The sequence below is a fragment of the Alligator mississippiensis genome, chromosome 5 (assembly GCF_030867095.1).
Source record: "Alligator mississippiensis isolate rAllMis1 chromosome 5, rAllMis1, whole genome shotgun sequence".
In the NCBI taxonomy this organism is placed as follows: Eukaryota; Metazoa; Chordata; order Crocodylia; family Alligatoridae; genus Alligator; species Alligator mississippiensis.
The window spans coordinates 74,704,992-74,717,556 of record NC_081828.1 but is presented as its reverse complement, the minus strand read 5'-3'; the positions used below and the strand labels follow the sequence as shown (position 1 = coordinate 74,717,556).

Here is a 12,565-nt window from a genome sequence, read left to right as displayed (position 1 = left end):
CTGTCGCCCCTCCCTCCTCCCCAACCATTATGCCATGCTTCCTGCTCTTCATAGAGCTAGTAAAGCAAATTGCAATGAAGGAAGGAGCCAAAACCACATGCTAAGCTGTAACCTTATCGCAGCTTCCATGGTCACCTGCTGCATAGCAGGAGCAGCGGCCATGGCAGGAAAGAGAAGAGCAGGGCTTCCCTGTTTCTCCTGTCCTAGCTCAATTCTGACTTAGGACACTCCTCCTCCTCTACTCCCCTAGGGTGATTGCCTCCTGAGTCTCCACAGCTGGGGGCAGAGGAATTGCTCATCTCCCTGTCTGGACCACTGATAATTTCGAGCAGTGAGGCAGGGCTGGATCTTGAGATGGGGAAACCGAGGCACACTATGGCAAAGTGACTTGCCTGAAGTCATCTGTGGTGAAGACGAAGAAATCAGACCCCTGACCCCTCAGACCTAAGCTGGCACCTGAACCTACAGCTGGTCCTTCCAGCTGCCACCGATGCTGACTGTGGTAGGGACTGTGGATGGGGCCACTCAGGACAGCTGGGCACTGGGGCCTTTGCTTGTCTCTCAGGACTGATCTGGAGCTGGGATGCCCAAGCCCTGCACTGAGATAAGAGGCTGGGCCTGGAGGAGACATCTGCAACTGTGAAAGAGGAGAAGGGAACAGGACGGACAAACAGGCGGGTTTTGAGCCCCCCCCCCGCAGGGATCATCACTTTCTCTGCATCTGGGCAGCACTGGCATGACAGGAGCTCCACTTCAGCTGTTGTTTTAATGGGTGATGAGAGGAGACTGACTGGGTGAAAGACAGATGGGGAGAAGCAGGGACTGACTCATGAACAGAGGAGGATTGGAAAGGAAAGGAGGGTGGAGGGCAGGTGTGCGGCAAGACCCTAAAGACTAAACCCTGAAGTTTAGACCCTACCCTGTATTTGTGTCTATTCAGGGATGACTGTGTGAGGGGTTTTGTGTATGTATCAGCCTGTGTGAGTGTTGTATATGTGTGACTCTGTATCTGTGTGAAGGGTATTTGTGGACTTGAGAGTGTCCGTCTTTGTGCCTAGGTGACATACTTGGATGTGTACCTCTATAGGTCCGTTCAAGGACTCTGTGTGTATGTGTACATATGTGAGAGGAGTGGGGAGTCTATGTGCTTCTGTAGGATAGCTCTGCATGTGGGTGCTTGTGTATCTGAGTGAAGGAAACCTCTGTATATGTGTGATGGGATAGCAGTGTAGGTCTGTGTATTTGAGGTGAAGGGCTTAACCCTATGTGGAAGGGCATTTGTGGACTTGAGGGTCTTTCCATGTGCCTAAGCGAGGGCTTGTCTTTATTTCTGTGTGGGTGTAGGACACACTTGTATGCGGGTGTGCATGAGGGATTATCTTTGTCTATCCATGTATGGAGTGGATAAAGCTGTTCATGTGGCATTTGTGTGTGGGATATTAAACACACATCTGCACCCCTTCTGCTTCAGGGGGATCTTAGTGTCCACCTTTCTTAGTGTGCATGTTGGGGAGATCTATGTGTGTGTATCTAAGGGCCTGTCTTGGGATTAGATGCAGAAGTGTGCCTACATCTCAAGGGGGACTGGTGGGGTAGCTGTGTGTGTGTGTGTGTGTGTGTGTGTGTGTGTGCGCGCGCGCACGCGCACACGTGTACTTGCTTACCCCAGCCAAGGGGGTATACATCTCCCCTTATCGCTGTCCCCCCACCCTGTGCACATGGCAGCCTCTCAGCTGCGCTGCCTGGAGGACGATGGGCCGATGACCCCCATCACCGAGTCCAGCCCCGAGTTCTTCTACTCGGAGGGGCAGCGCCTGGCAGTGGAGGCCCTTCTGGGTGAAGGGATTGCTGCCTACACCCAGCACCTGGAACGGGACAAGCTACGTCCCTTCCTCTCTAAAGTGGAGCTGCATAGTCTCCTGGAGGTGGCACAGGACAAAAATGAGCCTGCTGGTGCCTGGGATGGAGATGGTGCTGATGATGCCAGCCTCAGCTACTGGCCCGAGTGCTCTGAGGAACCCACCCCTAACCTCGATCTGGGATGGCCTCAGGACAGTGCCTGGAAGGGCATCACTCAGGCTGAGATCTACACCCACCCGCCAGCTGAGCAGGCCCCCAAAGTCAAGGAGCTGGTGCGTAGGAGACTTCAGCAGGCTACCAAGGTACCGAGGGCCTGGGCACCTGGGTTCTGTCTCAGCTTGGGGAGGGGAGTGGGGCCTAGTGGATTAAAGCGGGGGGCTGGGAGCCAGGATGTTGCAGCTCCATCCCATCTCTGGGAGGTGGTAAAGTGTAGTAGGATAGAGCCATAGCTGAGGGGTTCAGTGCTCCTTCTCTGGGGCTGGTGGCCCCTAAAAGGGAAAGGCCCAGTTCCTGATCCTGGAGTGGGGAGGCAGTGCCCCATGAAGGAGATGTCCTGATTTCTCTCTCTGGTACTTCCCAGGTGGTTGCCATAGTGATGGATATCTTTACTGACCCTGACATCCTCTCAGACCTGCACGATGCAGCGATGAGCCGCCGAGTCCCTGTTTACCTCATCCTCTGTCAGCAGCACCTCGCTGCCTTCCTCAGCATGGCAGAGAAAGCCTGCCTCAACATTTGCTACATGGAGGTATGGGCACCCCCAGGTCCCTGACCCATGGTAATAATCATACAACCATTGGCTATGTGTAGGGGGTGAATGCGGGTGCATGTGCACCCCTGAGCATGGTGGTGCACCCCCTGTGAAAAGGCAATGTTGACACTGCCGGTGTCACCTGTGGGTGGTTGCTGCTCACCTTCCCCCCCCCCACTTTGTCGCTGACACTGCCAGCGGCATCCGCGGTGATTGGCACTTGCCATCCCCTCCTGCCCTGCCACCAACAGTGCTGTGGCTGCCTGCAGGAGCTCCCCGCTTACCGCTGCCGTTGCCTGCAGGAGCTTGCCATGCCCCTCCAGCTTCCGGGGGCATGTGGCGTTCATGCACACAACCCATCTACCCCACAGCATAGCCCTTCTTCCCACTCAGTGCTCTCTGCCCCATCACCCACGGCACTGTGCCTTCCCCCTGCCACCGAGCTCCTATGGCCTCTGCTTCAAATATGCTGTGCCCTGAATGCCCTCCACCCTGCCATCTACAACACAATGCACACCACTGAGCCCTTGCAGCACAGCACTCCCTATTGGCCCCTCTTGTGGTCTGCACTGTGGTTGGTGCATCCGTCCCAAACTCAACTGAGAGTTTTCTCATAAGCTGGATACTACACAGAAGACCAGGCTGTAGTGAATGCAAAGTCAGGCTGGGTCTGAACTGGCACCTTCTAGAGGAGAAAGGTCCCTCTTTCATCCCTCCCTCTTGAGCCAAGCAGAGTCCTACCCTGGGCTGGATTGGGGCCAGTGCCCCAGAGGGGAGGACTAGAGGGCAGAGGGGTGGTGAGACTGGTTTGTGGTTGGGGTCTGGGTTGTTAGGGTGTCCCTACATCTGCTTGGGGGGTTGGGGTGGGACCCTCTGAGCATGGCCTTGTTTCCGATAACTGTTCTTTTCACCCTGTTTGCAGAACCTCCGAGTCTGGGTCCTAGGAGGCTGTACCTTCCAGAGCCACCAGGGCAAGCAAGCAACAGGGGCCTTGAAGGAGAAATTTATCCTGATCGATGGGAATGTGGTGATTACTGGAAGCTACAGGTAGGGAAGATTCACACCTGGCATGGGTACAATGGGGCTTCTAATATTGTTTCATCCCGGAGATGGATGCATCTTAGTGCAGGGGGTAGGGTGTGCGTGTGTGTGTGTGTGTGTGTGGTGGTGGTGGGGGTGTTCCTGTACAACCAATTTTTGTTTTTTTTTTTTTTTTTTACATGCTCCATCCCTGAGGTGGCCTAGGTAAGGGATCCTTTTATTTCAAGACTCTCTAGTGCAAGGTGATATCTTCTCCATGTCCCATTCATGCCTTGATCACTGCAATTTGGTGCTAATGGAGGCAGGATTGTGCTATAGGGGAAGACCTGTTTGGCTAAGCACTGGGCTGAGAACAAACCCTGTTGGTTCATATGGAGAGGGGGCTCCAAGGTAGGAAGGGTTGGAGTAGGGTTGAAGCAGAGGTGGAGTAAGGACTGTAGCATACTTGGGGGGCCTGGAGAGGGACATGGGTTGCAGGGTCTGTGCCTTCTGTGGCGTTTTCCTTTCACTCGGAGGACTGACATTCCTGCTTCACTGTGCCATGTGGAAATGGCAGCAGGGTCTTTGTCCTCCATGGGACTTGCCGTCCAGGCCATACATTAGGTGAGGTTTGGATCCAGGGACAGGATCCTCCTGCTCTAACTCACTAGGACCCTACTGTGTTCTCAGAACTGGGGCTAGAACCCAGGTATCCAGGCTCCCAGCCTCCACTGTTCAAACTCACTAGACCCCCCTCTTTATAATACCAGTTCCTGCACTTACTTTTCCTTCAGTGTGACCTTACGCTGAGGTCACTGGCCACTATGATATCACTGTAGTGATATCAGTTGGTTCTCCTGTCCCTGGAATTGGCCAATGAGATTCATGCTGACCATTGTGAAGTCATTGCTGTTAAGTCAATAAATCTAGCTTTTTCCCTGCTGTGTTCTCTGGACCTGCGAGAAGTCCAGAGAGTGCCAGACCCTTGGTTTTCTGGAGCTCGGGCCCCAGATCCTTGTTCCAGAGTTGCTGAGATTGGATTGATCCGGTTCAAAGTCTGCTGGAACTGGGAATCTGCTTTGAAATCCAGATCCATTAACTGGGAAGAGCTTCTGGTGCCACAGGAGCTGGAGACTTGGACCCAGAGCTTGGTTTTGGCATTGTGGCAGGCCCAGTCCAGATCCTGGTTCTGAATTCAGTGGGCTGGGAAGACTGAAACTTGGTTCTGCTGCTGCCACATCTTGGAGTCCAGATCCAATAACTAGGACTTGCATCTGCCCTCCTGTGAGCAGAAAGACATCAGTCTAGGCCCTGGTTCCGACCCACTGGGTTAACTGGGACCTGGTTTTGACCTCATTGGAGCAGGGAGACCTGGTCTGCGATTGTACCCTTCCTGGAACAGAGAAATCCCTGCCTACTGCCCAGCCACGCATCCTGTCCTTTTGCAGTGTGAAAATTCAGCTCCACATCTTATACCCCATGTCCCGGCCCTTAATGCTGCTACTGTTGGTACTGGCACTGGTGCTGAATGCAGTGCCTGGGGCCAGCCTCAAGGACTGCTACTTCTGTGAGGTGACATCATCACAGAAATGCCCCAGCACGCTCATGAGCTGCGACAATGATGAGGACTGCTTTGTGGGCCGTGGTGTGGCCCTGGGTGTCTCTGTGGTGCAGAACAAGGGCTGTACCAGAGCTATCAACTGTGGCAAGGAGCACCCCATCACCCACATGGGTGTCACTTACAGCCTGGTCACTCAGTGCTGCAAAGGGGCCCTGTGCAATGCAGGCACTGCCCTGCCCCGCCTGCCTGGCTTTGGCCTGCTCCTGGCACTGGGCCTCGCCTTCCTGCTGGGGCGCCCCTGAGCCTGCCCAGGAGAGAGGGGGACTGGGATCTAATAAAAACCCTTAGAGAGGTGGATGGCTGGTGTGGCTTTGTGTGGCACTGGGGCATTGGGAGAGGGGGCAGGAGGGAAGGCATGGACACTTGGGGTGCGTCCAAATGAGTGCGGTTGTGTGGTATGCGGTGCTGCAACATGTTTGCAGCACCACATACTGCACAGTCTGGTGTCCTCCATGCTGCAAGAGCGTGTGCTGCGCTGGGTTTTTTTCCCACAGATTTTTTTGACCCCTGGATATCCAGAGGTCAAAAAAAAATTGAGGATAAATAAAAACAACTGTGCAACGTACACTCGGCCAGTGCATGCTCAGGGCTGCCCAGAGCTGTGCTACGGGGGCTGGCCAGGCTCTGCATGGCAGAATTACTGCTGCTGCAGCCTTGGAAGGCTCCCAGGACTGCAGGTAAGGCTGCTAGGGTCAGCTCAGTGCTGGCCCCAGCCTCCCCTACCCCACTTGGGGCAACTTGCTGTGCGCCAAAGTGTGTGTGGCATGGATCTTCTCTGGAGAACCAAACGTCCATGCATTTTTTTTTTTAATTATTATTAAAATATATTTCTATATATAGGGAGAGAGTTATATGTATCCATCCTCTATCATAAGATTTCCATCACACATCTTAAAACTGCATTAAGAAACCTGCGCTTCCCATTACAATAAACTCACCCAATCCCCTATGCCCCTGCACACCCTCCCTCCACCCTCACCTACCCAAATCCCAGTCCTTTAGTCCAAACCCTGATTTGGGGTTTACATTCTTTTGCTGTCGCTGTTGATGCTGCTGTCAGTCCTGCTGCTGCTGATCCTGTTGTAGTCCTTCTCACTGTCTCCAGGTCCAGTAGCATCTCTGTTGTCTTTGTTCTCTTTGTCTACTTCCCCTCCCGGGGTGGTCTTTGAACAACCTGTGCCAAGTGTTGCTTTTCCAGATGAAATTGGCTACGTCTTCTCCATCCGCACTCATTGATTTCCAGTGCTAGGACTGAAGTTCACTCAGAAACATTTTAACACAGTCTGTTTCCTTGAGCTCGGTGTGCCTGTATAACAGGAGGTTCCTGCATTGCCACAGGGCACTCCTGACACAGGACACACACTGGTCGAAACACATTGTCTGGGACCCCTGCTGCTCAGTTAGGTGTCCATACACCGCTGCCTCCCTTGTCATCAGCCTGACTCCTGTCACTTTCAAGGAGCCAACTCACCTTTTTCCACACCTTTTCCAAACCAAACCTTTTCCAAATAAAACGTCCACACATATCTGGATGTGCCATTGGTGTCTTCTGGCTATAGCATCTGAGATGGTTGGATCTATCTGGCTGTCAGTGTGAGGGGAGGGCTCTGTGTGAAATGGATGAGGGAGGGTCTGGATGAGTCTGGAGGTGGAAGCAGCAGGCATCCTGGAGCAGAGTCCTGTGTCCTGGGGAGAGAGATTGTAATCTGGGCAGGGCACATAGGGGCAGTGGTGATGTGTAAAGGGTGCAGGGGGGTGCATATGCACCCCCTGAGAGCACCAGTGCATCCCCTGACTGGCCATGCTTGCCACTTAGGTGACGGGCAGGGGGGGCAGGCAGGAGAGCTGGTGCCCCCTGTGTGAGCACCAGTCAGGGAGCGGTGCTCCCAGAAGTGGTTGCAGTGGTTGGCTGCCTTGTGATCTGCTGCTTCGCAATCGGCCGGGGGAGGAGCCCTACCCCGCATTGGTGAGATCGGCCACGGCACGCCCCCCCCGGTCAGCGAAATTGGTTGCTGGGGGGGGGCATGTCCCCCCCCCCCGGCTACAGTGGCACCAGTCGCCCATGCCCAGGGGTCATGTGGGGGAGTCCAAGGTGCTGGGGGAAATGAGGAAGACAGGAAGTAGAAGAGATTGCAAACTGGGCTTAGATCAACGGTGTCTTGAAGTTTAGTTTGGGAGGGGAGATGGGGCCACAATGGGAATTGCAAACTGGGGGTAGGACTGAGGCATCTTGGAGGTACTTTCAGAGTCTTGGTGGGGGAAGGAGGAGTGGCAGGCATTTGCAAACCAGGAGTAGGACCCAGGTGTCCTGGGGATGAATCCAGCATCAAGGCTGGAAGGGGAGTGAGCAGAGGGTATTGTATGCTGGGTTGAGAACCCAGATGTCCTGGGCGAAGCTTGCATATTGGGTGTGGAAGTCCCAGTAAAACCAGCCAGCCTCTGATGTGTTCCCCATCCCAGAGGCAACCACATCTCATTGCTTGGGCAAGCTGGGCCTCGTGTGAGACCCTTGGGCTATGCATGGCACCTGCTGTGTCTGTTTGACCCCAGTTGTGGGAGGGGGTACTCAGGGAAGGGACAATGTTTTAGATTCTTCCTATGTGTCATCTCCACCAGCCACTTGCTTTGGGAATGTGCATCTCTTGCCTGCAGCTCAGGGCCTCAGCTTGTGGGGCACAGGCTGGCTTTGCACTGCTGCAGCAGGAGATCTGAGATGGCAGTGGGTGCTTCTGAACCTGGCATCTGGGGCAATTCCAGTCTGCCTCATGACATCTACCCCTCCTCCACCAGCAATAGTGGGCAGACACAACCTCCCTTTCTGTGCTAGGGTTTGGTAGTGTCAGCTCTGGGTAAGGGCCCCTGTGTAACCCCTGACCAGTGTGTGGCACCTGCTGTGTCTGTTTGCCTCCAGCTGCTGGGGAGAATGGGCAGGGGGATGCTTGGGAGGGGTACAGTGTCTAGATGCCACCCTTCCCATAAGCAGATGCAGGCAGCTGCTTGTTGGGGGTGGGGGGAATGCCCCCTCCCCCCAGAGAACAAAATGTTTCCAGCTATGTTGGGGGTGAGAGGATTTTCATGGTTTCCACTTCTAAATTTCATGAGTTTTTTTTATTCTCATCCTCTCCTCCTCCCCCCCACTGCCTGACTTCCCCACTCCATTCTGCTTTCCCTTACCTTGTTATATCCACTGCCCCCTCTCTTCTCCCCCGCACTGCTATCCCATTCCTCTTGCCTTCCCTCTCCCAACCCCACTCTCCTCTGCTCCCCTCCTCTGCCCCTCAACTGCATCCACCCCACCTCATGCTTTGCTGCCCCATCCCACTGTCCTTTCCACCCCATAACTACCCCCACTCTCTCCCCTCCCCAACAGCTTCACATGGACTGATGCCCGCCTGCACCGCCAGCTGGTGATGTTGCTGACGGGCGATGTGGCTGGGGCCTTCGACCAGGAGTTCCGCACCCTCTACGCTGCCTCGCACCCACTGCGACCTCCCGCGCCATCCACTGCCCATGCCAGCCCTCCCGCCCATGGCCATGCCAATGGGGGACCTGCATCCCAGGTGGCTCCCTTCCTCAGCACCCTGGCTGGCGTCCACCTCTCCCCGGGGGCCCACCATGTGGCTGAGCGCCGCTCTGTGGCCCCCCAGCCTGTGGCCAAGAGCCGAGCTGGCGACTGGGCAGTAGTGAGGGCCACACGGGCCATGGCTGCTGATGGTCCCTCCCCCATCAACTTGCCTGAGGCCACAGCTGTGACACCACCCCGGCGCCCCATGGAGGCTCCTAGGGGGCATGCTGCCCTGAGTGACATCCACCGCAGTGTCCAGCGGGCCCGGCTGGTAGCTACCCGTGCCACAGGGCAGAGGCCCACCAAGTCGCTGTGGGACCTAAGCCGGCTCTCGCAGCTCTCAGGCTCCAGTACTGACTCTGGCCAGCATGGCACTGAGCTGGGGGATGATGCCCAGGTGAGTCTGCTGTGCCCAGGGATAGCAGGGGAAATCAGTGCCCTGGGTGGTGGGAGAATGGGGGCTAGGACTGAGGTCCCCTGACACCTTGAGGCCTGATAGGGCAGAGCTGGGGATTCCTGGCATACCAGCACAGAGCCAGGAGAGGAGCCAAGGCAAGTTGGCTGCTCTGTGGCTCCCAGCCCCTAAGGAGGGGTGGGGTGGGATAAAGACCAGGGTTTCCTGGATGGGGAGACTGAGGCAAGAGATTGGGGTCCTCCTGTACTCCAAGGCCAGGTAGAGCAGTCTGGGAATGGGTGGAGGGGCTGGGGTCCTCCCCCCCACCCGTAACCCAAGGCCTGGCTGGGGAACAGAGGGCTAGGCATTCCTAGCAAACTGGTGAGAAGGCGAAGGTGTAGGGATAGGTAACAATTGGGTAACGCTGGGACTTGATGGCTATCTTGACAGGGGAGAGGAGGGCCGTCTATGTGTCCCAAGCCCTGGTGAGGGGGTGTGACCTGGGCATCCCCACCTCACCTTTGAATCATAGAAAAGTAGGGCTGGAAGGGACCTCCAGAGGTCATCCAGTTCAACTTCCTCCTTGAGGCAGGATCGTTGTTATCCAAACTGTTCCATACAAATTCTTATGTAACCTATTCCTAAAACTACATAATCAACTCTGTCGCACAACTACAAGGCATATTGCTCAAAGACTCTTGAAGCACCCTAACCTGCCACAGGTGAAGCTGGGGGACAATAACAGTCACAGTTCTCCTGCTGCAAGGTCTGCTAAAATGCTCTGGGGAGATCCAAGGAAGAGGGCCAGACCCTTGCTACAAGGAAGGCTAAACCCTCCCATAGTCTGTACCAGTCTGACCATGGGGTAAAATTCCTTCCTGACCCCAAACATGGTGATTGATATGACCCTGAGTGGAGGGGCAAGACCCTCTAACCAGAAACTCCTCAGGGTTTTAGTTCTAGCAGGAGCACTGGCGTACTCCAGTCAAAGTCCCCAGCCCTGGCTGCAGCCAACACCCAATGCTTCTGAGGAAAGTGAAAAAAAACCTCTAACTAACTAGACAGCCAGAACACACCTTTCTCCATCTCCTCCACAGAGTTATTCCAGCTGCGTAGATCTCCTTTCATAATTAAGCCAGGGGTGGAGATCTGCTTCATTCTTTTGCTGCCGACCATGGTCATCTGCTTTATCCACCTTCTTTAAGCTACAAAACTCTTCTTGTTATCTCCCAGCAATCATTCTGTTGCTTTTTACATGCCACGCCAGGCACAGATACTCCTAGATCATCTCTGATCAAAGCTTGTCCAATCTGTTCTTGAAAACTGCTAAGGATGGAGAGTCCACAACTTCTGCAAGCAGTGTGTTCCCCTGCCTCGCTGTTCTAACAGTGAAGGAGTTTATCCTGATATCCAGTTGATCAAATTTAAACTTCTTTTGCTGCAACTTCAAGACATTGGTCCTTTTCCTGCTCTTTTCAGCAACAGAAAAAACGGTGTTTTCCTTTTTTTTATGGCAGCTTTTCAGATATTTGAAGACTGCTATCATGTCCACCCTCTGAGGCACCTTTTCTGCAAGCTGAATGTGCCGATTTCTTTCCACTTCTCCTCATATGGCTTGCCTTCCAAGTTCTTTAGCATTTTGTCACCCACCCCTGGATCCCCTCTAACTTTTCTCTATGTCCTTTTGAAAACATCGAGCCCAAAACTGCACACAACAGTCTAGATGAGGCCTAACCAGTGCTGAGTGAATAGGCACAATCACCTTGTCTTGAACTGAACACTCCTGTTGATGCAGCCCAAAACCACATTTAGCCTTTTGTGCAGCTGTACCACACTGCAGATGCATGTTGAGTCTGTGATCCACCAGGACTCACAGCTCCTTCTCCCTAATGCCACCATCCACCCATCTTGTATTTGTATTATTGGTTATTCTTCTCAAGGTGTATATATAGCACTTTGCATTTCTCAGTATTGCACTTCAGCCTGTTGGGTTTATCTCAGCTTTCCACTCAGAATCAGAATCCTTTTGAATTGCTCTTCTTGTGTTCTCAAAAGACCAAGGAGTTAAACTTACTGAACAATAAAGCTTGTTCATTCAGAGAGCCTCTTAGCCTCCCCCTCTGCTGTTCCATGGGGTTCCCTCCTCTCTCCCCCATTCAAATGTAACAACTTATACATACCACTCTTAAAGGTATCAACACACTTCTGTCCACCAGTATGCTCATAATCATTTCCAGTTTCATGTCATCTGCAAATTTGTTCAAGAAGCTCTCTATTCCATTATCCAAATAATAAATCTGTAAACACGTTGAACGGCTCCAGGCCCAGGAAGACCCCCGTGGAACTCCACTCAGTGTTCTGCCATTCCAGTATAAATCCATTTATATACCTTTTGGTTTGTGGCAATTGAGCCAGTTGTCTACCTATCTTTCGGTAACTTTGTCTAGCCCACATTTCTGCAATTTGCTTATGAGAAGGCCATGTGAGACTCATAAAAAGTCTTATAGAAGTCCAGCTATCCTATATCCAATGCATTCCCTCCCTCCACCCAGCTAGTTATTTTATCAAAGAAGATCAAGTTTGTTTGGCACAATTTGTTCTTAATAAATCCATGTTGGTTGCTTGTGATCAGCCTTTCCTTCTCCATTTCCTTGAAAATGGACTTCCTTATAATATGTTCCAGTAACTTCCCATTCACTGAGGTGAGGCTAACTGGTCTATAATTCCCCAGGTCCCCCTTTTTAAAAAAGGGGTATTGCCAGCCCTTTTCCAGTCATAGAATTGTAGAACAGTGGGGCTGCAAGGGGCCTTCAGAGATCGCCTATTCCAAACCCCTACTAGATGCCAAATTATTCCCTATCCAACCCATCCTATACACATTCATTGCCTAACCTATTAGTAAAACTATAGTCAGCCCTGACAACCACAGTGCATAACACCCTAACCTACCACAGGTAAGTCAGAGGGACAATGGTGGTGCCTCACCTATTTCCTATGATTTTGTAAATATTATTACCAAAGGCTCAGAAATCTCATCTACCAGTTCCTTCAGGACTCTGGGATGAAGTTCATTAGACTGTGATAACTAATGCATTCAGATCCAGCAAAAGCTCTCTGAATTTTTCTTTTCTCAACCCTGGACTTGTCCTAGTCCTTATCCAGATAATCTTTATTAGCTGTCTGGTTGCGGCCTTCTTTGTGAGGACTGAGGTAAAGTAGCTCTTGAGCAACTCTGCCTGCTTTGCATCTTCTGTTAAGAGCTCACCCTCAGTATTTAATGGTGGCCTCATAGCTTCCTTGATCTTTGTTTTCCAGTCAAAAATTTATAGAATAGTGAGTCTCAGCTCACTCTAG

The 12,565-nt window shown here is 52.8% G+C and overlaps 2 protein-coding genes across 2 annotated transcripts; both read left to right on the top strand.

Moving 5' to 3' along the window:
* Positions 1-1,709: 1,709 nt before the first annotated feature.
* FAM83E (family with sequence similarity 83 member E) lies at positions 1,710-3,662 on the top strand. The gene is made up of 3 exons (XM_006266526.2): positions 1,710-2,162; positions 2,441-2,608; positions 3,534-3,662. Exons 1-3 carry the CDS (start codon positions 1,719-1,721, stop codon positions 3,660-3,662), a joined length of 741 nt encoding a protein of 246 aa, XP_006266588.2. The 5' UTR covers positions 1,710-1,718.
* A 927-nt stretch (positions 3,663-4,589) lies between these two features.
* Positions 4,590-5,534, top strand: LOC109286515 (sperm acrosome membrane-associated protein 4). Its single transcript, XM_019500874.2, has one exon. The coding sequence runs from the start codon at positions 5,111-5,113 to the stop codon at positions 5,492-5,494; it is 384 nt and encodes a 127-aa protein (XP_019356419.1). The 5' UTR covers positions 4,590-5,110; the 3' UTR covers positions 5,495-5,534.
* Positions 5,535-12,565: the final 7,031 nt, after the last annotated feature.

Bases quoted from the DNA above. Each gene is read 5' to 3' on its own strand.
- FAM83E (XM_006266526.2), top strand. From the start codon at position 1,719: ATGGCAGCCTCTCAGCTGCGCTGCCTGGAGGACGATGGGCCGATGACC. The intron at 2,163-2,440 runs GTACCGAGGGCC...GGTACTTCCCAG, and splicing joins GACTTCAGCAGGCTACCAAG to GTGGTTGCCATAGTGATGGA. The intron at 2,609-3,533 runs GTATGGGCACCC...CCCTGTTTGCAG, and splicing joins TCAACATTTGCTACATGGAG to AACCTCCGAGTCTGGGTCCT.
- LOC109286515 (XM_019500874.2), top strand. From the start codon at position 5,111: ATGTCCCGGCCCTTAATGCTGCTACTGTTGGTACTGGCACTGGTGCTG.